The sequence below is a fragment of the Perissodus microlepis genome, chromosome 13 (assembly GCF_051167445.1).
Source record: "Perissodus microlepis isolate ML-2025 ecotype Zambia chromosome 13, ASM5116744v1, whole genome shotgun sequence".
Taxonomy (NCBI): Eukaryota; Metazoa; Chordata; class Actinopteri; order Cichliformes; family Cichlidae; genus Perissodus; species Perissodus microlepis.
This window is the reverse complement of record NC_140473.1, coordinates 29,954,259-29,976,915: the sequence shown is the minus strand read 5'-3', so window position 1 is coordinate 29,976,915 and position 22,657 is coordinate 29,954,259. Positions and strand designations below refer to the sequence as shown.

The following is a 22,657-nucleotide window of genomic DNA, read 5'->3' as shown; positions in this document are numbered from 1 at the left end:
GTAACAAGAGAAACATAGTAAGTAGTCTTTCAGTTTGCATGATCAATTTTGATTATTGTTCATTTTCATTTACCATGTCAACATGTTTTAGAGCAACGTTTTCTGATTTTGAGCTCTTTTAGGTGTACGTCATCGTCCAACACGTTCTCACTCCCAACTCGTCAAACGTGTGACGCATGGTCAGGCTCCCTCTGCTTCGCTTATGGACGCGCAGGGTACCCCCCTCGCGTCGGGAATTGACGTGAAGGCTCCTCCGATTGAAGAGATTGCCGCGGAAGTGCCTGTTGTCGGTATATTTAGACATTTTCCAAATCACATTGTAGTGACGTATACGGAACACAATAAATTATATAATGTAAACAACTACCTGAAAAACAGGTAGAACGATACTTTTCTATCGTTTATTGCATTTATGGAGGGAGTGATGTATGCTGGGTAATGGCACAGCTAGCTACTGGGTGACTTTATTCACCCGCTTCGGCTGTTATCAGTCCATACAATGGGCGTTATTAGCACAAATCAGTCCCATAGATATGGGCCATCTCCTGCTAGATTGTTCAGAAGGTTGTTCTCATCCATCCAGATGGAGGATCACTAACAGGAGCGTGGGAAGACTCCAGAATCCACTCTGGCTGGAATCCGGTGGATATGCAGTGTGTACAGGTAAGACCATTTAAACGGACAGCATTTATAGAATGACTATTAAAAGTCAGCGAGTGTCAGTAATGTTAATGTGGTTATCTTAGTAATACACCGAGTGCTAATATAACAGCTTTAAGATGCATTTGTAGATATTATTACGTGTTTTACCGTCTTTATGGTGCTAGCTTAAAGTTACGGTGTAAACGTTAGCTTATATTGGAGGAAAGCTGTTACTGGTTAAACGATGTTAGCACAGAAATATTAGCTTCTGTCATGACTGATGAAGGTACTAGTTAATAAAGTTTCCAGTAAAGTGTTTAATCGCAGCCACAGACTGACAGCAAATATCTCGATTAGCTTCAGTGCATCTGTAATAAATATGTGCAAGTTTCAGTGCTTCGTTTAAACTGTATGATACTTATACTGACCCAGGGTCAGTGTAAAATACAATCCTAGCTGTGTGAACAAAGCCTGGCTCCTTTAATCCTGCATGACAAACCTCAGGATGCAGGTTATTATTACTCTTTCCTGCTGGCACACCTGTCACACCTGAGAGTCAGCTAGAAACGTACAGTGACGTGGACATCATGCAAAGACTGCCAGACTCTGTAATACTGCAAATGATCAGTGACTCAGGTTAACACTAAACTAAAACATGCTAAACATCAGCACTCTGAGAAGATGCAGCAGCAGATCTCAGAGAATGACTCGGCCTCTGTGTGGAAAGGTTTTAGGAATATCACCAACTACAAGCCTAAAACCCCCCACTCCACTGATGACTTGCTCTTGGCCAACACCCTTAACGACTTTTACTGCCGTTTTGACGAGCCATCAGGCAGCCTTCACACCTCCAACGGCCCCAACAATAGAGACACTCATTCCCCCACCTCTCCCCCCTCCATAGAGCCATCACCACCATCAAACACTTCACCTACAACACCCCCCTCCTCACCCCACACAAAGGGGGATTTCACACCACCTCCTCCCACCACTACTCTTCATATTCATGAAGCAGGTGTGAGGAAGCAGTTTAAGAATCTGAATGCTCGAAAAGCTCCCGGCCCAGACGGTGTGTCTCCTGCCACCCTCAGACACTGTGCAAACGAGCTGGCCCCAGTGTTTTCTGGCATTTTCAACTCCTCACTGCAGGCATGTCATGTGCCTGCCTGCTTCAAGTCCTCTACCATAATCCCTGTCCCCAAGAAACCAAGGATCACTGGACTAAATGACTACAGACCTGTGGCTCTGACATCTGTGGTCATGAAGTCATTTGAGCGCCTGGTTCTCTCCTATCTCAAGACCCTCACGGCCCCCCTCCTGGACCCCCTGCAGTTTGCATACAGAGCCAACAGGTCTGTAGATGACGCCATCAACATGGCCCTACACTTCATCCTGCAGCATCTGGACTCCCCAGGAACCTACGCCAGGATCCTGTTTGTGGACTTCAGCTCTGCCTTCAACACCATCCTTCCAGACCATCTCCAAGGCAAGCTTTCCCAGATGAATGTGCCTGATCCCATCTGCCGGTGGATCACTGACTTCCTGACGGACAGGAAGCAGCACGTGAGGCTGGGAAAGAATGTCTCGGACTCCCGGACCATCAGCACCGGCTCCCCTCAGGGCTGTGTTCTTTCTCCTCTGCTCTTCTCCCTGTATACCAACTGCTGCACCTCCACCCACCAGTCTGTCAAGCTAATCAAGTTTGCAGATGACACCACCGTTATTGGACTCATCTCGGACGGGGATGAGTCTGCCTACAGGAGGGAGGTTGAACGTCTGGTGTCCTGGTGCAGCCACAACAACCTGGTGCTGAATGCCCAGAAGACAGTGGAGATTATTGTGGACTTCAGGAAGCACACAGCCCCACTCCCCCCCATCATCCTGACTGACACCCCCATCACCTCTGTGGACTCATTCCGCTTCCTGGGTACCACCATCACCCAGGACCTGAAGTGGGAGCCCACCATCACCTCCGTCATTAAGAAAGCCCAGCAGAGGATGTACTTCCTGAGGCAGCTGAAGAAATTCAACCTGCCAACACGGACGATGATGCAATTCTACACTGCAATCATCGAGTCCATCCTCACCTCCTCCATCACCGTGTGGTACGCTGGAGCCACTATCAGGGACAAACAGAGACTGCAGCGTGTTGTGCGCTCTGCTGAGAAGGTGATTGGCTGCAGACTCCCATCTCTGCAGGACCTGTACACCTCCAGGACACTGGGGCGTGCAGCTCGGATCTCAGCTGACCCTTCTCATCCTGGACACAGTCTGTTTGACCTGCTCCCCTCAGGCAGGAGGCTCCGGTCCATTCGCACCAGAACCTCTCGCCATAAGAACAGTTTCTTCCCCTCTGCTGTTGGACACATGAACAATAACCATATGACTGTTCCCACCACTAACACATGACCCTACGCTGTGTTCACTGCATCATTCCATGTTTGGCACTGATCACCACCCGCACTCATGTATATATCATGTATATATCTATCTACTTAGCACTTTTAATTCTTATTCTTATTTTTTATTTTATTTTTTATTTATTATTTTTTCTCATGTCTATTTAAGCGTTATTTATGACAGTATGTTTGCACTAAGCACCGCAGCAATTTCCTAATGTTGTAAACCTGCTCAACATTTGGCAATAAAACCCTTTCTGATTCTGATTCTGATTCTGATTCTGATTCTAAACGGCACCTCTGTGTCTCTGTGTGCTGAACATCTAGGATTGAGTCAGGCTGCATCAGCTGAAGCTGTTATTTGTATATATCAGTATTTTTTATTCAGGTGTGGGGAAAATACGTAAGACTGCAGTGAAGCGATGCACCAGATTAATCCCTGGCCAAAGCTATCGTACTTAAATCAGACTACTGATCCAGCCACATCAGCCTTTTGTGAGGTCTGTTTAAAGTTGACTAAAAGTGAACTGCAGCTTCCTGAGAGGTGGACTGTGAGCACAGAAACACATGTTCATACATACAGCTGCAGCAAACTTACATTAATTTTAAATAGATTTGTTACTCTGATGTCTGTCTCTGTGTTAGTCCTCTGACAGACTGGTGACCTGTCCAGGTGTGCTCTACCTATGACTACTGGGACAGGCTCTAGCCTTTTTAATAGAAATTTTCTGTTATTCTCATTTAAAGTATTTAAGTGCTTATGCATATGCTTAGTTGTGACACTGTTATAGACTGTTCAGTGAAAGTTTCTAAAACTAGATGAACTTACTTCAGCGTCAGCAGTTTGAGAAAACAACTCCCTTTACAGGTGCTGATAAGGCCAAGGGCACAAAACAGCTTAACCATTGATCGGTTAGGTTTCATAGCGAGGCACGTGAAGTGTGGTAGGATCAGTTTGTAACTTCCTCCCTCTTCCTTGGAATGCATAAAGGAGTAGGAGCACAACTTCTGCGGCAGCGCTGACATGACTGAACTGTGATGTTTGATGTGTGTTGGCGCAGTAATAAATAGCTTGATCACAGCTCTTTCTGTGTTGCAGACTTTATTTAAAAAATTCCACGACACCTCCCACCCTCCCACTGTGAACCTGAATTGAATATTCAGAAGACATTTGTTTAAATAGTTCTACAAATCTGAGCTGTTGGTGTGTCCTTGGATTGTGTGGTAATAATATTTGAGCCTGCAATCTTTCTTACTGAATCTCTACTCTGAGTCATGTTACCTGAGATTAATTCTATGTTTACCTGTCAGCCTGGACGAATGTGCTGTGTGAAGGAAATTAAATTAAATCAGATCTGAACTGCTTACATTTGAGGAACCTGTTCATATTTAATTGAAATATGAACCAGTGATTTTTTTGATTGCTGATTCCAAGAGAGTCTTTGTGGAAATCCTGTTTGGCTTTTTGTTATTTTAATTCTCTTCTCTGTTTTCCAGAACAGTTCTCCACAGTCGCTGTCCACATGGGTCAGTGGGACCAAGAAGCACTCTGCTAATGTGTGGACTCTGACCAGCAACATCCAGCAAGACCCAGACAGCGTTTTCTATCTCCCAGCTGGAGGTTTTTGTTTGTCTGTGACTGGAGAGTCAGATTTTTGTTGAGCTTCACACTTGCAGAGGTAAGTCAGTTTGCAGAGATCCCTCCCACCCTGGCTTTTATGTGCTAGATTTCTTATCTGAAAGAGTAATATTTCAGTGACTGCTGCTTATACCACAGGTTAATACACGCTACTGATCCCTGATAGGAGAATCATCAATTTTGCCAACAAAGAAGCCTGGTGGATGTTTGTTTACAGTCTGATGATGGGACATCATGCTCTGCATCTTCAAAGTTTGCCTCCTCATTATTATTCATACCCAGTAATGTGAAGTATGCTTATATCTACTATAACTGAACCAACCTGGTGCTCTTCATTTATGGAGGCTGTTGAGTCTGAATGTTGGATGTTGTGTATCTCGTGTTCTCTGGGCTTTGTTGTCCTCAGTCTTTTCGCAGGATCAGAAAACAAAACCAGGAGGCGCGTAAATGTTTCTTCTCCATGATGTTTCTTCAAATGTTTCTTCTGGATGATGATAAGACTGTGACACGGGATGCCACCTTTGGTCTTGTGATGAAGCAAAGCTCAGGAAGAAGTGTGATTAAATGGTACCCACATGTGTGCTGCTGAGAAGGATGTACAGGGGCACCTGCAGCCAAATCCAAGCTTCAGGTTAGTTGTAGTTGCAGAACGCTATAGGACTGAGACAGCTGAGGCATCAAATGTTTGATTAAACGGATGAAAAAGAGAAGTTTCTTCCCTATAATTATCACTTCTTAAAATCTGTAGCAACTTCAAGTCTGTCAGCATGCTGAGCATGCTCAGAATGTGACAATATATTTTTGTTCAATATTTAATTTCTTTCAGTTGCAATTGTTAAATGAAAAAAAATAAAAATATATATTCTTATAATTTAGCAAACTAATTTATCAAAAAAAAATATACATATATCTGTATTAGTTTTAATAAATTAATTTGACACCTGTATTGAAAATACCATATTGTATTCATACAGAATCAGTATGGTATCATTGTTTGTCTGCTCACTGATTGCTGAAACTAAGAGCTACTTTGATCTGTTAAGATCTAAAGTATCCAAAGTTGAGCTCTGATGTTTCTTCACCCCTGTGTGTGATATGTGATTTCCTACATGCTGGCAGAGCAGAGCGGCAGTTTGTGCTCACAGATGGTGACGGTGTGGAGAGACGGTGGTGTTTCCTCAGAAGAACCAGCAGAGTCACTTGCTGACTGATGTTCGTCTGCACTGCACAGAGGAAATCAACTGACCAAGGTTTGTCCAGTGACGTGTTATGAAATGTATATTTGTTTTATGCTTACAGTTATGTTTTTCTTGACAGAGGCTCTGCAGAGGTTAGACAAAGCAGAGAAAACATGTGCTTTACATTTTACTGTGATTTATTGAGATATTTGTTGCCTGATGTTGAGCAGGAATGGAGAAATAGAATCAAAGGGAGATGTTTTTGCTGTTTTTGTAATGATGTAAGTAAATCTTCAATATTATTTATTTGCTTGGTTATATTAGGAGTGTTTCTGAGTGAGGGGGAGAGGAGTCATCATCCAGGTAAAGTGACGTAGAGCTACACACAGCATAGTGGCATACGTGAACTCACAAGCATTTAGTATGTCACCACGGGCACAACAGAGATTGAGCAAAGTCTTAGAGGCCCCAAATCTAACATTCACACATGAAGGAGCAAACATGGCAGATTTAATGGGAGCAGGGGAACCCCATGACTGCGTCAGAAGAGCACAGGTTGAAGAAAAAATTAGAGAGGACCTGAAGGCAGAACCTATACCTGGAGCTGAGGACTGGTTCACTGATGGATGTTGCCACAGAGACGAAGAAGGACTGAAAGCAGGATATGCGGTAGTCTGCAGAGTAGGAGAGGAGTATCAGGTCAAAGAAGCAGGAAGAATTGGGGGACAGCAGTCGGCACAGAGAGCTGAAGTGATAGCCCTAGCTCGAGCCTTGAGATTAGCTAAGAATAGGAGAGTGAACATCTACACTGACTCAGCGTATGCATTCGGAGCAGCTCATGTGGAGCTGGCTCAATGGAAAAGAGCAGGATTCAGAACAGCAACCAATGCACCTATCTGCCACAAAAGTGAAATGGAGGAACTGCAAAAGGCCTTGGCTGACCCAGATGAAGTGAGTATCATAAAATGCAAAGCGCACTCACAAGGAACCAGCATGGTGGCAAAAGGAAACCAGAAAGCAGATGAAGCCGCAAAAGAGGCGGCAGACTACAAAGGACGGAAACAAATGATACAGGTAACTGCAGAAGAGGAAGTATCCACTAACATGACGGAGGAAGTCAAACAGGCTCAGGAGGAGGCATCCCCAGAGGAAAAGGGGGTGTGGAAAAACAAAGGAGCCTGGCAGGATGGACACTTGTGGAGGGGGCCAGACGGGCGCCCCGTGTTGACAGCCAAAATGGCAAAACAGAAGGTGGAGGAGGCCCACGGACTTGCCCACGTGGGGGTAGCACAGATGGAGAGAAACTTGTGTCATTGGTGGCATCCTGAGTTGAAAGAAATGATAAGGGAAAAGGCCAGGATGTGTTTAATCTGTGGCGCACACAATCCCAAGCCAGCGGTCAAACCGGAAGTGGGCTTCACACCGTACGAGCTGCAAACTGGGAGACAGTTTCCGGCCCCTTGGACGGTGGGCTCGGTGGGACAGGACACCAGAGGGAACAGGTCTCACGCAGACTATTGGAACGAGTTAAAGGCGCTGGTGTCCAGTTTCACCAAACAGGTGGCTTGTGAAAAGCCCACAGGAGGAGGAGAGGTCCCGGACGCAAAGGCAGTGTGGCTGAAGGTCATCAAACGCAAGTGGAAGGAACCCCGTTGGACTGGTCCATACGAGGTGTCGGCTCGGACAGCTACAGCGGTTCAACTGAGAGGGAAAGGCGACGCCTGGTATCACTGGACGCAGTGCGCAGCGGCGCACGAGGACTTGGTGGGGAGAAATCAATCTCCACCCAACACAGGTGAAACTCAGAGGCAGAATAAACCCTCACACCTGTGCAACGGGCCAACCGGTGGTCTACCCGGGAGGTCGAAGAAAGAAGAGCAGCCTAGGAGGAAGTCGCCGCGCCAGCGAAAGGGAGCGGCACCAAACTGAGCATCTAAAAAGGGCTTTGAACTTTTTGCTACAACATAACTTACACACAACACCATGCCATCACAACAATCAGATACTCGTGACGAGAAAAGAGTTCAAAAGGCTATCACAATGTTCAATAATACCATAGGTTTAATGTCGATGATGTTTTTAATCACAGCTATATGTTTTTTGGTTTATTTTTTGCAGGCCGACAAGGGAAAACTGTCTGAGCACGGAGGTCAGGCCGGCCCGGCGCTGTTTGATACGCCACTTACACCACTCGTGATCCTTAGTGACTTCAGGCCGTGGGCGAGAACGAAGCGCGAGGTCTCTGGTAAAAAGGATGAGTGTCTCAGCACATACGGTAGAGTAGAATTAGATTATGTTAATTCAGTGAATATACTGCGCTGCTTCCTTTTATTGCGTCACACATTGCTTTAAGTTTTTCAGTGTCCAGTTATTTTTTACTGCTGTTTGAATTCTCTGTATGTTTGACCCTGTAGACTGTTTGATGGACTTCTTGTCTTCCTGTTTGTTACCGCCGCCTGTTTTTTAATAAAGATTTGGATTTCTGACTTCAACACAGCCTCTGCGTGTCCTCCCTTTGTGTCCTCTTCCTCTGTGAATGTGTTGCATGTGTCACAGATTCATTTTATTAACAGCTTTCCCACAGTGAGTTGCATCAGCATTCATTCACAGCACATTTCAGAAGGATTCAGATTAATACAGTGATCTTACAGTCAGAATGATCCTGACAGAGTGCCACTGTAAATCATCTTTCATCAGGTAAATTTTAAAGTTCAGTATTTCAAAGCAGGAGTTATGAAGAATCATATTGGCATTAGGACTAATAATATGTACTTACAAAGTCAAAGTTTTTTAGTTATGCTAGAATATTGGAAGACAATCAACTTTTAGTGTTTTCCGCATATTAATTATTCTGAAATAGAGACGGTGACCCTAACTGTACAGAAGCACTAAACAACTGACAATCTAACAGACATCATTGGCCTGAGCCGTCATGCACAGTGAGTCTGATCCTTTGCTGTGAGAGTCTGACAAGCATGTTTCTGGTCAGTTTGGAAGAAATAATATCACAATGTTGATCTTTCTTTCCAATATTCTTTCTCTTTTACAACATAAACTGTGATTGTTGAGAAGGAAAGGAAGGCTCAGGGTTGAGTAATCAGCATCATGGGCTCATCCGATTAGGATAAGAATAAGCAGTCATCTAATCATTCACAGGGTTCTCCTTTTATTCTCAAATCAATAAAGCAAAGAAGGAAGGAAAGAAAGACACATGGACTGCCAATGCTGAAAGAAAACAGAGAAGTTACTCATTACCTTAAACAATACATAAAATAAGAAAAACCAGAACAGAACAGAACCTCTGCTGCCGCCCCGTGTGGGAGTGAAGAAAGAGTGAGCCTAAAGTGAATGCAGTCCTTATATAATGTGTGACAGGTGAGTGCAATTAAGGACAAGCACCACACCCAATCAAAGGTGAGAGAACTAAACAAGGTGCATCTGGTGAAGTGAGTGGGTGTGCTGGGATGTGCTAAAAGGTGGGTCTCTACAACAGCCGCCCCCATATTTCTAGTGAGAAATATGTTGATATGATCAGGATCAGTCTTCGTCAGGAAGCGGGGGCAGGGGGATAAGACAGGAGACAGGGCGGATATAGGTTTTATCCTGTGCTAAGACTTCCACGGTTCTGATGCGTTCATCTGGGCTTTTCAGGAGGCGTGTCACTCTGCCTATGGGCCAGAGGGCACGTGGAAGGCGTGAATCCATGATCATTACGACAGAGTTCAGTGTGAGATCTGGGTTCTCCTTCTGCCATTTGTGTCTTCTTTGGAGGGATGGTAGATAGTCCTTTATGAAGTGCCGCCAGAAGTGATCTGCCAATATTTGTGCATGTCGCCATCGTCGTCGACCTAGGAGGTCAGAATCAGAATAGGATACTAAGGGAAGTGACGAATCATGTCGGCCCATAATGAGAAGGTTTGGGGTTATGGGATCAATATCCGCAATGTCTGAGGATACATAGCCTAGGGGTTTTGAGTTAAGAATGCCTTCAATCTCAATTAGGACCGTTCTTAAGACCTCTTCAGTGACCATTTGTGCACCAATGGTTCTCTTCAGAGCATTCTTCACAGAACGTATCTCCCTCTCCCAGGCTCCACCGAAATGGGGTGCATGCGGGGGATTGAATTTGAAATGGATTCTTTTAGTCATCAGGACCGGCTGTAGAGTCGGAGCAAGGTTGTCAAAAGCAGCCCGTAGTTCCTTATCTCCTCCTTTGAAGTTAGTTCCTTGATCACATATAATTTCCAGGGGTGTTCCTCGTCGAGAAATGAATCGTTGGAGGGCCATGAGGAAGGGGTCGGTATCCATGCTGTTTAGGAGGTCAAGATGTATACACTGAGTCGTGAGACATTTGAATATTATTCCCCACCTTTTCTCCGATCTGCGGCCGGTCTTGACCATGTATGGTCCAAAGCAGTCTATTCCTGTGGAGTAGAAAGGTGGTTTGAATAACCTAAGACGAGCAGCAGGCAAGTCTGACATTTTTGGAATGATGGGCTGTGCTCTCCATTTCTGACATGCAACGCAGCTATACTGATGCCTGCGTACGGCTTCCCTTCCTCTGAGAATCCAAAATTTCCGACGTAGTTCAGCAAAAAGTCTTTCTGAACCAGCATGATGCAGTTTGTCATCATAATCTTGTATGATCAGTTTGGTCACTGGATGAGCAGGATCAAGTACTATTGGGTGAATGACATTCAATTCCAAGTCTGGGCTTTGCCGTAGTCGGCCTCCTACATGGATAAGTCCAGAATTCCTGCACAACACTGGTGACAAACACAATAGACGGCTGTCGGATGAGAGGGGTTTGTCTGACTGTAAACGGGCTAAATCTTCACCGAAACTGTCCAGTTGCGCCTGACGAAGGATTTCTTGTTCTGCTGTTAGATAATCAGCTGCAGAAGGAAATTTACCCTTTTGGTTGGAGAGTGAACGAGCCGTGAAATCCAATAGCTCTTGATAGATTCTGAAGCTGGGTGTGTATGTATGGGAGGGTATACTGACAATACCAAAAAAGTAGGATTTCTTTAACTCAGTCTGATCATCATCAGGATGGAGATCTGTAACTGTGGGCCAGTTATTCGGAGGTTCATGCAGAAACGAGGGACCCTCGGTCCACCTGTTTGGGCTAAGGAACTCTTTCAGGGATTTACCTCTCGTAACATCATCAGCAGGATTTGTGGCTGAATTGATGTATCTCCAGTCTTGACTGTTTGTGAGGTTTTGAATTTCTGAGACTCTGGCTCCTACGAATACCTTGAAATGGCAGGAATCTGACTGAAGCCAGTGAAGTACAGTTGTTGAGTCAGTCCAAAGGGTGGTAGTTCTGACTGGTAAGGTGAGTTCTGTTTGTATGAGCTCACAGAGGCGTGCGCCTAGTAGGGCTGCGCATAGCTCCAGTCTGGGTATTGTTAAATTCCGTTTAGGAGCAACACGTGAGCGAGCTAACAAGAAACTCAGTTCCACATGACCTTCAAGATCATCTGATCTCAAATATGCGACAGCACCATATGCTCGCTCCGAAGCGTCACAGAAGATATGAATGTCTCGAACTGTGGTAGAAACATTCATTTCCTTAGAAGTATAGCAACGTGGGATGGCAATTTGTGGAAGATAACAAAGTTCTTCTTCCCAGGACTTCCATGCCTCTAAGAGGTTGTATGGAAGGGAAGGGTCATCCCAATCTCTCTCCTTTCTCCATAGCTCTTGCACCAAGGTTTTGGCGCGTGTTGTGAATGGGAGTAAGTAGCCTAATGGGTCATACAGACGAGCAAGTACTGCATAGATACGACGCATTGTGGTGGGGTGTGAGGCTAGAGTTCTGTATTTATAGGCAAACAAGTCAGTCTCACAATTCCACAATAATCCTAATGTGCGTTCATGTGGGACAGATGGCTTGTCTTCAGTCAGGCAAAGTTCATTACTTGCCATTCTTACCTCAGATGGTAGATGGCTAATCACAACAGGATTATTGCTGGCCCACTGGCGAAGATCGAAGCCTCCTTCTGATAGATGGTTTCTTAATTTGTCTAGGAGTGTTCGAGCTAACTCTGCTGATGGAATACTCTGCAAGCAGTTATCAACATAGAAACACTGCATTACTGAAGACTGCACATCTTTGTCAGATTGATATTCCTTCACATGTTTCTGCAGTGCATAGATTGCACAACAAGGGCTGCAGGTCGTACCGAAGGGGAGTACCTGCCACTCATACACTGAAGGGGGAGCTGCTTTGCTCATGTCACGCCACAGGAATCGGAGGAGTGGTTTATCAGGAGGCAGAAGACGGACTTGGTGAAACATGCCTTTGATGTCGCCACTTATTGCCACTGAATGTTGCCTAAAACGCAACAAAACACCGAGAAGTGTTGGCCCAAGGATTGGTCCTGGCAATAGGTACTTATTGAGACACTGACCTTGAAATGTGAAAGAGCAGTCAAAGACTATGCGATCTTTATTGTTGTGACTTGTCATATGATGAGGAATATACCAGGCTTCTTTGCTATTGTGCATCTCCTCCGGGCTAAGTTTAACTACATAGCCTGCTTGCTCCAATTTCAAAATCTGATCCTTGTAAGACATGGCTTTGTCAGGATCTTTAGCTAACCGAGCCTCAGTGTTGCGGAGTCTAGACATGACTACAGTTGGAGGGACATTCAAAGGAGGAAAGTTTGCCATCCGAAGAAGAGGAGTGGCGTAGCGATTAACACCATTGATCTCAACCCTTTTTGTGGCCTGTTCAAGGAGTTCCAGTGCCAGTTGATCTTGCTTTGATCGGATCACAGATTTCTCACTGTATTCAGGTAAAGTGTCTAGTTGCCATAGCTTCTCAACATGATAACGCAGTACGTCTGCAGATGAACTGAGAGATGTGAACAAACACTGCACATGCTCTGTACTGCTCTGGGGCTGAAAATCTGTGATCGGACCTTGAAGTGTCCATCCTAATTGGGTTTTAACTCCTGCAGGAGACCCATATGGTCCCTGTCTCAATGGAGCAGTAGGCGTGATGAGGTGAGTATGATCTGAGCCTATGAGCAGGAGTGGCGCTGCTTTATTAATAATGGGTAATGGGATACCTTGAAGATGCTTGTATCTCCGTTGGAGAGATGATACAGGGTAGGTGTGGTCTGAAAGTGCTAGGTGACTTGCAGTGAAGGCATTATTAATTGTGTAGGTTTTCTCTGGGTGTGCGATGGGTGAGATTTTGAAACTTACGGAAGAACCTTGAATAGTTTCAACTTCTTGACGGACAGTTCTAAGTGATAATCTCTCTGCTTCCCCAGTTAGGTTGAGATGCTGCGCCGCTGATGGTAGAAGAATGGTACGCTGGGAGCCATCATCAAGTACTGCATATGTTTCAAGAGTTCTTTTGCCATTTCGCAGGAGCACTTTCACAACCTTTAAAAGGACACTAGGACAATCACTAGGTCTATCAAAGTACAGTGTCCTCACTACAGGATTAGATTCAGTTGTAGATCTCTTATTTACATCACATAGGATCTGTAGATGTCGTCCCATACAGGTGGCACATGCTTTCCTCAGGTCACACTTTGCGGCCTGATGAGTGCTAGCACAACGCCAACACCGTTTGTTTGCTTTTATCCAGTTTATTTTCTCATCCTTTGTCTTCTGAATGAACTCGGGACACTTACTAATGTGGTGTTCAGGTGAGCGGCAATATGCACATGTTGCCTTAGTTGTTATGATCGGTGGTGCTGCCTGTACAGGATCATCAGATGTATTTGCCCCATGTAATATTGTTGTAAGTGGAGAGGTGTACTTACGGGCAGGTTGTGGCTGGCTGAAGGATGAAACAGGACTGGCCTTTCTGGGTTGACACTTGCATTCCATTTGCAACCAGGATGAGAACAAAGGCAAGGTATACGTTATTTCTCCCTGTTCCCTGTAAACGTGCCGTTTGAAGCGACTGAAATGCTCTGCAGGCAACTTCGCTAACAAGCGATCAACATGGGAGCCACAATCTAGTTCTGCACGTCCTTGTTCTCCCATAGTGCTAAGCAACCCAACTAAAGCCTGTACACGAAGAGCAAAATTATCAAGACTCTGACCATCACCTGCTCTGATAGGAGGCAGTTCCAGTATATTCTTTAGCTCTTTCAATGCCAGCTGTCTTGGTTGCCCATAACGCTCATCAAGGGCTTTGATGGCTTGAGTGTATGGGTCAGGAGCGTAGGAAAAGGCAAGAGCTAATCGTTTAGCTTGGTCTACTTTGAGGTGATCAAGAAGGACATGATATTTGAAGTGCTCTGTCTCATGAGGATCAAGAAGGTTTGTAAGGGCCATCCGTAACATCCTGTATTGCATTTCGTCTTCTCTACTAAGGTCTGGAAACGAAGGACCTTCAAGCTTATATACATGTGTTCTCGTGCTAGAGGAGTGACCCGAGCTAGCAGTAACAGGTATCAAAGGTTTCTGTTCATGTGAGGCATTGGATGTAGCTGGTTGCTGCTCTAGAGGAGGGCAATACTTGTGGTCAGATATGCAAATGAGAGGTTGAACAGGGTCTTCAGCTAAAGGAACAGCAGGTTGAACACATGAGACCTGGTGGGGATCCTGCTGTGATAAGGCCAGGAAATCAAAGGGAGTCTCATCTTCTGTAGCAAGGACTGGTCTAGGTAAACCAGTTGAAGGGATTGCAGCATCTAATATTGTTGAATTAGGTAAAGGAGGGCTGGCAGCTGTAACTAAGCCAGACTGACGGCTAATCTGTGGGGGCTGGAAGGGTGATTGACAGGTTGCTGTATCAATCACTGGGAGCTGCTCATGTTGTTGATGTGTTTGAGGACTGGCTCGTAAACTGCATACAGAAGATCTGATTCCATCAGATGAGACAGTGCGAATTGAAGATCTGGAGCTACGAGAATGGGAAGGACATGATTGAATCATAAATTGCCTAATCTCCCTCATCGTCGTCAGGAGTTCCCTCATGACCTCATCTTGGTTGGTAGGTAAAGGAGCAGGGCGGGTCTCTGGTTGACTTTCTGACTCTCCGACAGGATCCTGCAGCCCATGTGTGTCTTTGTCACTATGCTGGCATTCGGTTTGACTCTCTGTCTCACATGTAGCTCTTCTACTTCCATGATACTGAACGTCATACTGCTGCAGGTGGGCAGGAGGTCGACTATCACGACTGGATCTTCTCAAACCTTCAGTCAATGGCTGCTTTGAATCCATGACGCTAACACTGCTCCGGCTCGGAGGACCATGTTATGAAGGAAAAGAAGGCTCAGGGTTGAGTAATCAGCATCATGGGCTCATCCGATTAGGATAAGAATAAGCAGTCATCTAATCATTCACAGGGTTCTCCTTTTATTCTCAAATCAATAAAGCAAAGAAGGAAGGAAAGAAAGACACACATGGACTGCCAATGCTGAAAGAAAACAGAGAAGTTACTCATTACCTTAAACAATACATAAAATAAGAAAAACCAGAACAGAACAGAACCTCACCTCTGCTGCCGCCCCGTGTGGGAGTGAAGAAGGAGTGAGCCTAAAGTGAATGCAGTCCTTATATAATGTGTGACTGGTGAGTGCAATTAAGGACAAGCACCACACCCAATCAAAGGTGAGAGAACTAAACAAGGTGCATCTGGTGAAGTGAGTGGGTGTGCTGGGATGTGCTAAAAGGTGGGTCTCTACAACAGTGATCAAAGGTACTTATGTTCACAGCGTGTAATAATACTGACAGTCCAGGGCATTGTGGTCTGTTGAGCTAGGGTTAGGGTTAGGGTTAGCAATTCAGACATATGTAATCAATATTAAACGTCTCTGACGTGGGCCACTGTCCGCAGTGTTGGGAAATCCATACCAGGCTGGGACGAGTCAAGGTAGGTGAGCATCCACGAGAAGACACAGCAGATGCATCCTACTAATACTGACAGGACCAGGAGACTCCAGAAACCGAGCATCTTCTCTTCAGTGCCATCCTCTCCTGTCACCCTTTCTGCCCGCAGCTCTTTGAGTATGGGGTAGATAAGGGCGCAGAGAAACCCTTATTACTAATTTGTATTATAATTCAATTTTCATGAAATATTCATATTCAGTATTGGTCCTTATATTAATAACCACGTATCCACCCAGGCTCATGGTGGGGCAGGGCTCTGTCCTGGGATGCTTGAGTACAAGGTAATGTACACCCTGACCAGGTATCCAGTCTGTCAGAATTGTTTTCAATATTTGGTTCAAAAACATGAGTGACAACAAAAATCCAACTAGGATTCTTGCATATGATGAATGAAGTCTGTCTTTGACTGTATTGTCCAGCTGATCCATCAAACCCCCAGCAGGTGAACCTTATTCATGACATAACACGGCAACAATGTAAAAAATTAAACAGCAACAGTCTAAATGTAAAGTGCATTCTAAACTCCTCTTCAATAAATCATATGCAAAGAGTCATTCAGGACTGTAAAACGTGAACTACAGAACCCAGAGTCTTCATCATTAAATCTCTGGTTGCTTCATTTTTCTATCCTATATCAGATACTTTAAAGGTTAGGTTAGGTAAACTTGCATTCTCATGGTGAGGCAAAGTGCTTTATGTGTGTGTGTGCGTGTCATGAACGGCTATAAAAGGCCTATAATTAAAGAACAAAGCGGGGTTTGAGTTCGAGTTGCGGCAGACTGTCACTACTTGTAAATTGAACGCAGCCTTCCTACGGCGGACAGCTAATAACAAGAATCGGACGCGGTCCACCCAAGTGCACAGCAACCACCATAGCAACCGCCTAGCATGACCTTAAAAACATATTCTGTCTTCGTAACTATCAAACACGTGAAATGATTTGCAAAGTGTTTAAGTGTTACAGCTGCAGAGAGCTATGGCGGTATCTTTGGAAGCTGTTTACATAGCTAATAATATACGATGTAACCATGGAGACAGTCAGTCACGTGAGCTAGCGGTGCATGTTTACTACAGTGAATAAGGTGACTGCGTGCACAGCGTCCACACGCTGCAGAGGGTAAAGACATTACTTCAATATTGTTTTATATTGATATATATTTGCCTTCTGTTGACCATCACCTCAGGTTCACCATTACAGTTTCAGCATACAGATGCACACTGTCTAAATATGAACACATTCAAAACTCATGTCTCAGAAATAAGCACAGCTGTTCATGTTTGTCATTAGAGTTTTATTTGTAAGAAAATTATGAACTTCATATTGTGTATCAAATAAAAGAACATTTCACAACTCTGAGTCAACAGAAACAGGTAACAGAAATGTCTCTAATGTAGACTTGTACAGTGTAGTGTAAGCATTAAAAGATCATAAAGGAAACACTAACATTTATGTGAAACTAATTGTAATAAAAAAATGAACAGGTGGTTTATAGATGTAAAAGAAAGAATCTGAAAACAACACTTTTTTGGTCTAAGTGATCAAAGTAGAAAACAGAACTGATGTTCAAAAACAAACCGTAGCTGCACTAATATTACACATCTCCATTGTTGTGGTGAACAGACATGTTGCTTTTAAAACCACATGCAGTGTGTGACCGTGACTGTTCACTGAGACCATGAACGCCACTTCGCTGAAGCCTTCGCCTTCTTCTTCTTCTTCTAAATTGGAAGCAGAAGGAGCACGAGCTGCTTTGATCTACTGAAAGGAAAAAGCAGAACATCTGAGCTGAAACCAGTCAGCTGAAATCATTAAGACAGGAACAATCATTCAATGCAGTGTCTCAGGTGGCTTAGCCTGTTACAACTGTTGATACAAGCTAAATACGGTTAACACACAGTGTCAGGGAGCTCCAGTGTGGGAACTAGTGGCTTTAGGTTTGTAGTCATTTAACTTTCATCCATTCATTCATTTAATTCAGGAGGAAGAAATGTCAGGTTGATGCAGGCTGGCTACATGCATTTGGTCCCATGCTGTCTTTAACTAAATGACTTGGTTCATTTTATGGCTGGGCTGTATGTGGGGTTATATCATGTTATTTGGGCAGGAGTACCTGTCCTCTGTTAGACTTAGAAAGTTTCTCCATAAGTAGAGTTTCTAACTCTTATAGCACATCTGTGGCTGACAGCTTTTTGGTGGCTCTTTTTACCCCACACTGGTTGTGAGTGTGTAAATAGCCCCACTAGTTCTTTTGGGTTGCAGTTAACTTGGGAGGAAGAGGTAGGTCTGCCATGACTAGATGAATAACAATGATCTGGGATACATAAATTTCATAATGCATGCATATATCTCTATAAACCTGGCCTGAGGGCTGCCATTTTTTACATTCACTTATTTCTTTGTTGAATCTAAATAATGAATGTGTTACAGTTAAACTGACACTGATCAGTGTAAATGGCTCATTGGGACACAGAAACCTTTAAATTAAACCCTATCACCTGATATCGAGTGTCAAACAATATCAAAGCTGTAAAAGCTGTTTACAGTCAGAATTTATAAAACTATGATTGTAAATGAATTCAAACAAGTGAGCTTTTCTCTTTGTGCTGAATATCAACACTGTGATTTCTTAGACTGTAAGCTTTACTTTAGCACAACCAGTTGTAGAAGCTGCCACTCCAAATGTCTTTTGATAACAAGAAAAAAATACCTTTTCAGTCCACGGCCTGAAGTTCTTCTCTGACATCTTCTGCCATCAGCTTTGTCTGCTGGTTTGAAGACAATAAACCACAAAAAGATGATTTAGTCACTTTGTCTGCGTCATGCAGCTCGAATGTGTCGTGTAACGATGTTGAATAGCCGTCGTTATCCCTCTGCTGTGTCAGTAGGATTGTACTGTGCAGCATCTCATTGATATGTGAGGAATGCTAATGTAACACGATAACAGACGTCTGGTCTTACATCATTAAAACATAAAGGACAGGAGATATTTAGATATTTTTATATTTATATTACATTTTATAGCTGACGGATATTACTAAATAGATAGAATTTACTAAATAGCTGGATGAACATGAAAAATATGTCTATAATAACAAATGACCATGAGAGCCAGTAGAATTAATTCAACTGGACACTCAAAAGACGTCCTTAAATGCTCTTTAAGTGGCAGAACAAACGAACAAACAGTTAATTGCTTACTTGAGATGAAATCTGCTCAGCTACTTTGAAAACAGCTTCTAAGTGGTTCCTCCTTTAACAGGATGACTGCTCAGGGGTAAGGCCATCATGCAGTCCAGCAACCTTTATGGTTCTGCTTTGATTCACCAGGAACTATTAGGGAAACCTTCCAGCGCCTCCTGTGAAAGACACAGGCATAAACACACAAACATTTATTAACATGTTCCACAGTCTTCCAGTTTGATTTTCTCATCCTGTGGACAACAACGTACATGGATGCAGGTTTATTGTTAACTTTTGTAAGGTTTATTTAGTGAACATATCCAGCTGCAGCTCCACTGTGATCCTGAACTGGATAAGCACTTAAGAAAATGTGTCAATAAATGGACATACATCAACTTACTATATTTATCCAAACAGACGGGACCAATAATGCTTCACTGAGTTAGAGACTTTAACAGTCTCTTCTATGTAAGAATGTCTCGTGCTGATATACCTGCAAACTTGACAACAAAGGTTTTTCAGACTGCATGTAGCTGTCCTCTATGTCAGCTCACACATTTACATTCATGTCACACTTATTTCTGCTTTCCCATTTTATAATTATTACTTACATTTTGATTAGATACCTTGAGTTTGTAAATGATCAGATTACATAATTGGAATACAATGTATCCAATTCAGGGTTGCGGGAGGATGAAGCCTATCCCAGCTGATACAGGACAAAGACAGGCTGCCAGTTTATTGCAGGGCTAACACAATATGTGTAACAGAAAATCCACTTAAATGTTTGATATTTCTTATAATAATCATAATTATGACTATTATTTAAAGGTTTCTTTATAAATACATTTAGATTTTTTATAATCTCTAAAATATAAACCTGAGCTGTTTCAGATTCTGACCTCTGACCTCAGTGACCTGGCTGTGTCCTCACTGCAGCTCCCTCTTGGAAGTACGTCTGCTTCTTGTCTACCCCCAGTGTTGACCGCCTGCCCTTGATATCACGTACTGTACCTGAGGAACAAAAAAGGACAAACACTTGCCTTCATTTAAGAAGTACATTCATACAGAGGTAATCTATGGAAACACACTAGTTCAACCTTTGGGAGAAATCAGTTCCTGTGAAACATTTCTGTAAATGAACATCATGTGGAGAATGAATGAAATGAGTTCTTCAGGTGACTCAGCAGTCCCACACTGACAAATGAAATCTAGTTAAACTATTAAGCATATTTGCTCTTCTGAAATCTGTGTTAAACAACAACAAACATAAATTAGTAACAAAAATACAGCTGAGTAGAGGCTTTACAAGCCACCAGCAGCCACAATGCTAAATTTTAATCTTCAAATGTTTCTGAGCCGTCTTCAACCTGCTTTTAACACATTAAAGTCCCACAGTCAATGCAGCCTGACTCAATCCTAGATGTTCAGCACACAGAGACACAGAGGTGCCGTTTAAAGTTTAGTGTTAACCTGAGTCACTGATCATTTGCAGTATTACAGAGTCTGGCAGTCTTTGCATGATGTCCACGTCACTGTACGTTTCTAGCTGACTCTCAGGTGTGACAGGTGTGCCAGCAGGAAAGAGTAATAATAACCTGCATCCTGAGGTTTGTCATGCAGGATTAAAGGAGCCAGGCTTTGTTCACACAGCTAGGATTGTATTTTACACTGACCCTGGGTCAGTATAAGTATCATACAGTTTAAACGAAGCACTGAAACTTGCACATATTTATTACAGATGCACTGAAGCTAATCGAGATATTTGCTGTCAGTCTGTGGCTGCGATTAAACACTTTACTGGAAACTTTATTAACTAGTAACTTCATCAGTCATGACAGAAGCTAATATTTCTGTGCTAACATCGTTTAACCAGTAACAGCTTTCCTCCAATATAAGCTAACGTTTACACCGTAACTTTAAGCTAGCACCACAAAGACGGTAAAACACGTAATAATATCTACAAATGCATCTTAAAGCTGTTATATTAGCACTCGGTGTATTACTAAGATAACCACATTAACATTACTGACACTCGCTGACTTTTAATAGTCATTCTATAAATGCTGTCCGTTTAAATGGTCTTACCTGTACACACTGCATATCCACCGGATTCCAGCCAGAGTGGATTCTGGAGTCTTCCCACGCTCCTGTTAGTGATCCTCCATCTGGATGGATGAGAACAACCTTCTGAACAATCTAGCAGGAGATGGCCCATATCTATGGGACTGATTTGTGCTAATAACGCCCATTGTATGGACTGATAACAGCCGAAGCGGGTGAATAAAGTCACCCAGTAGCTAGCTGTGCCATTACCCAGCATACATCACTCCCTCCATAAATGCAATAAACGATAGAAAAGTATCGTTCTACCTGTTTTTCAGGTAGTTGTTTACATTATATAATTTATTGTTTTCCGTATACGTCACTACAATGTGATTTGGAAAATGTCTAAATATACCGACAACAGGCACTTCCGCAGCAATCTCTTCAATCGGAGGAGCCTTCACGTCAATTCCCGACGCGAGGGGGGTACCCTGCGCGTCCATAAGCGAAGCAGAGGGAGCCTGACCATGCGTCACACGTTTGACGAGTTGGGAGTGAGAACGTGTTGAATTAATAGTGAATTTAGACAAAATTAAACATCTGCTACTCTAACAGCCATCTTTCTATACACACACATCCCTCTTTACAATTTAGTCACAACAAAAAGTTACTTTGACGAGGTTTAAGCATTAAAAGCTCGCTGGTCAGTCATCTCCATGTGTTCTGTCCTTGGTCTTTCTCCCATTGCTCATCTTCTTAGCTTGGCCTGGATTTACTGAAGGGCTCCTAAATGTGGATTCCATTTATGTAAAATCATACTAACTCTTCACCACAATTACATATTTTAACTGTAGGCAACACTAACTAACTGTCAGAGAGCCTGACAGATGCTTACGGCACATCAGTTGACCAATCTAGTATTTGCCAAAGCTTCACAATGACATGTTTTTGTTCTTTTTGGTTTGTTTGTATAAAAGTCAACCCGACACACTGTTATGTTGATCACTCTGGACGAGTGTTTGTTTAAGCACCACACATATGGCTTTCATGGTTTGCCAACCTGTTCACCAACTCTCCGGTTGGTCTTCTGCACATGCTCCTGCTCACTCTGGTCTCCGGCTTGACTATATAAAAAGGAAAACCTCGTTAGGAAGATCATCACCACCTGTCCCTGCAGCCTCCCTGGCACCGCCCCCTTGAGCTCACTGCATCACTCCTCCCCTGCGGCTGAGCCAGGGACCACACCTCCACCACAGTTTGGATTTCTAAATAATATTTATTGGGTGTTTATAATTCATGTAACCATTATCAGTTACAATTACCATCAATCTGCATTTTGTTATTATTCAATTCAGAACTGCCCAGACCAGACACAGTGACATTCCACCAGAATCCCTTTGATCTCTGATCTTCTTTATGACATCAGCACACTAAAACCCTTAAAGAGGGGAAAGGTTCTCATTCTTGTCAGTCTTTCAAAGATAGTGGAAGAATTCACTAGGCAGTTAAACTACTCGAAACTTCAGTTTCTGACACAGTTGACCGTATTTTTAAAAAATCTTTTAGTTAGTACAGAGATTTAACATCAACTTCAATTTGAAATATGAGTCTGTCAAATCCTGTTGTGTGCAACCTGAGAGCAGAGAACGAAAAACTTAACCAGCAAATCAAAGAGCTGAAAAATGAGAATAAAACTCTCAAACAA

General features: G+C 43.4%; 1 protein-coding gene across 4 annotated transcripts; it reads left to right on the top strand.

Moving 5' to 3' along the window:
* The first annotated feature begins 4,504 nt into the window (after window positions 1-4,504).
* On the top strand, window positions 4,505-8,350 carry LOC146375350 (uncharacterized). 4 transcript variants are annotated; one of them, XM_084949038.1, is made up of 2 exons: window positions 4,505-4,720; window positions 4,819-8,350. In XM_084949038.1, the coding sequence occupies exon 2, from the start codon at window positions 6,282-6,284 to the stop codon at window positions 7,785-7,787; it is 1,506 nt and encodes a 501-aa protein (XP_084805164.1). In that variant the 5' UTR covers window positions 4,505-4,720; window positions 4,819-6,281; the 3' UTR covers window positions 7,788-8,350. The 4 variants fall into 4 exon arrangements, with proteins under 4 accessions (XP_084805164.1, XP_084805165.1, XP_084805163.1 ...); XM_084949039.1 differs by having other exon boundaries at window positions 4,505-5,930; window positions 6,183-8,350; XM_084949037.1 differs by having other exon boundaries at window positions 4,506-5,311; window positions 5,805-8,350.
* The last annotated feature ends 14,307 nt before the right edge of the window (window positions 8,351-22,657 follow it).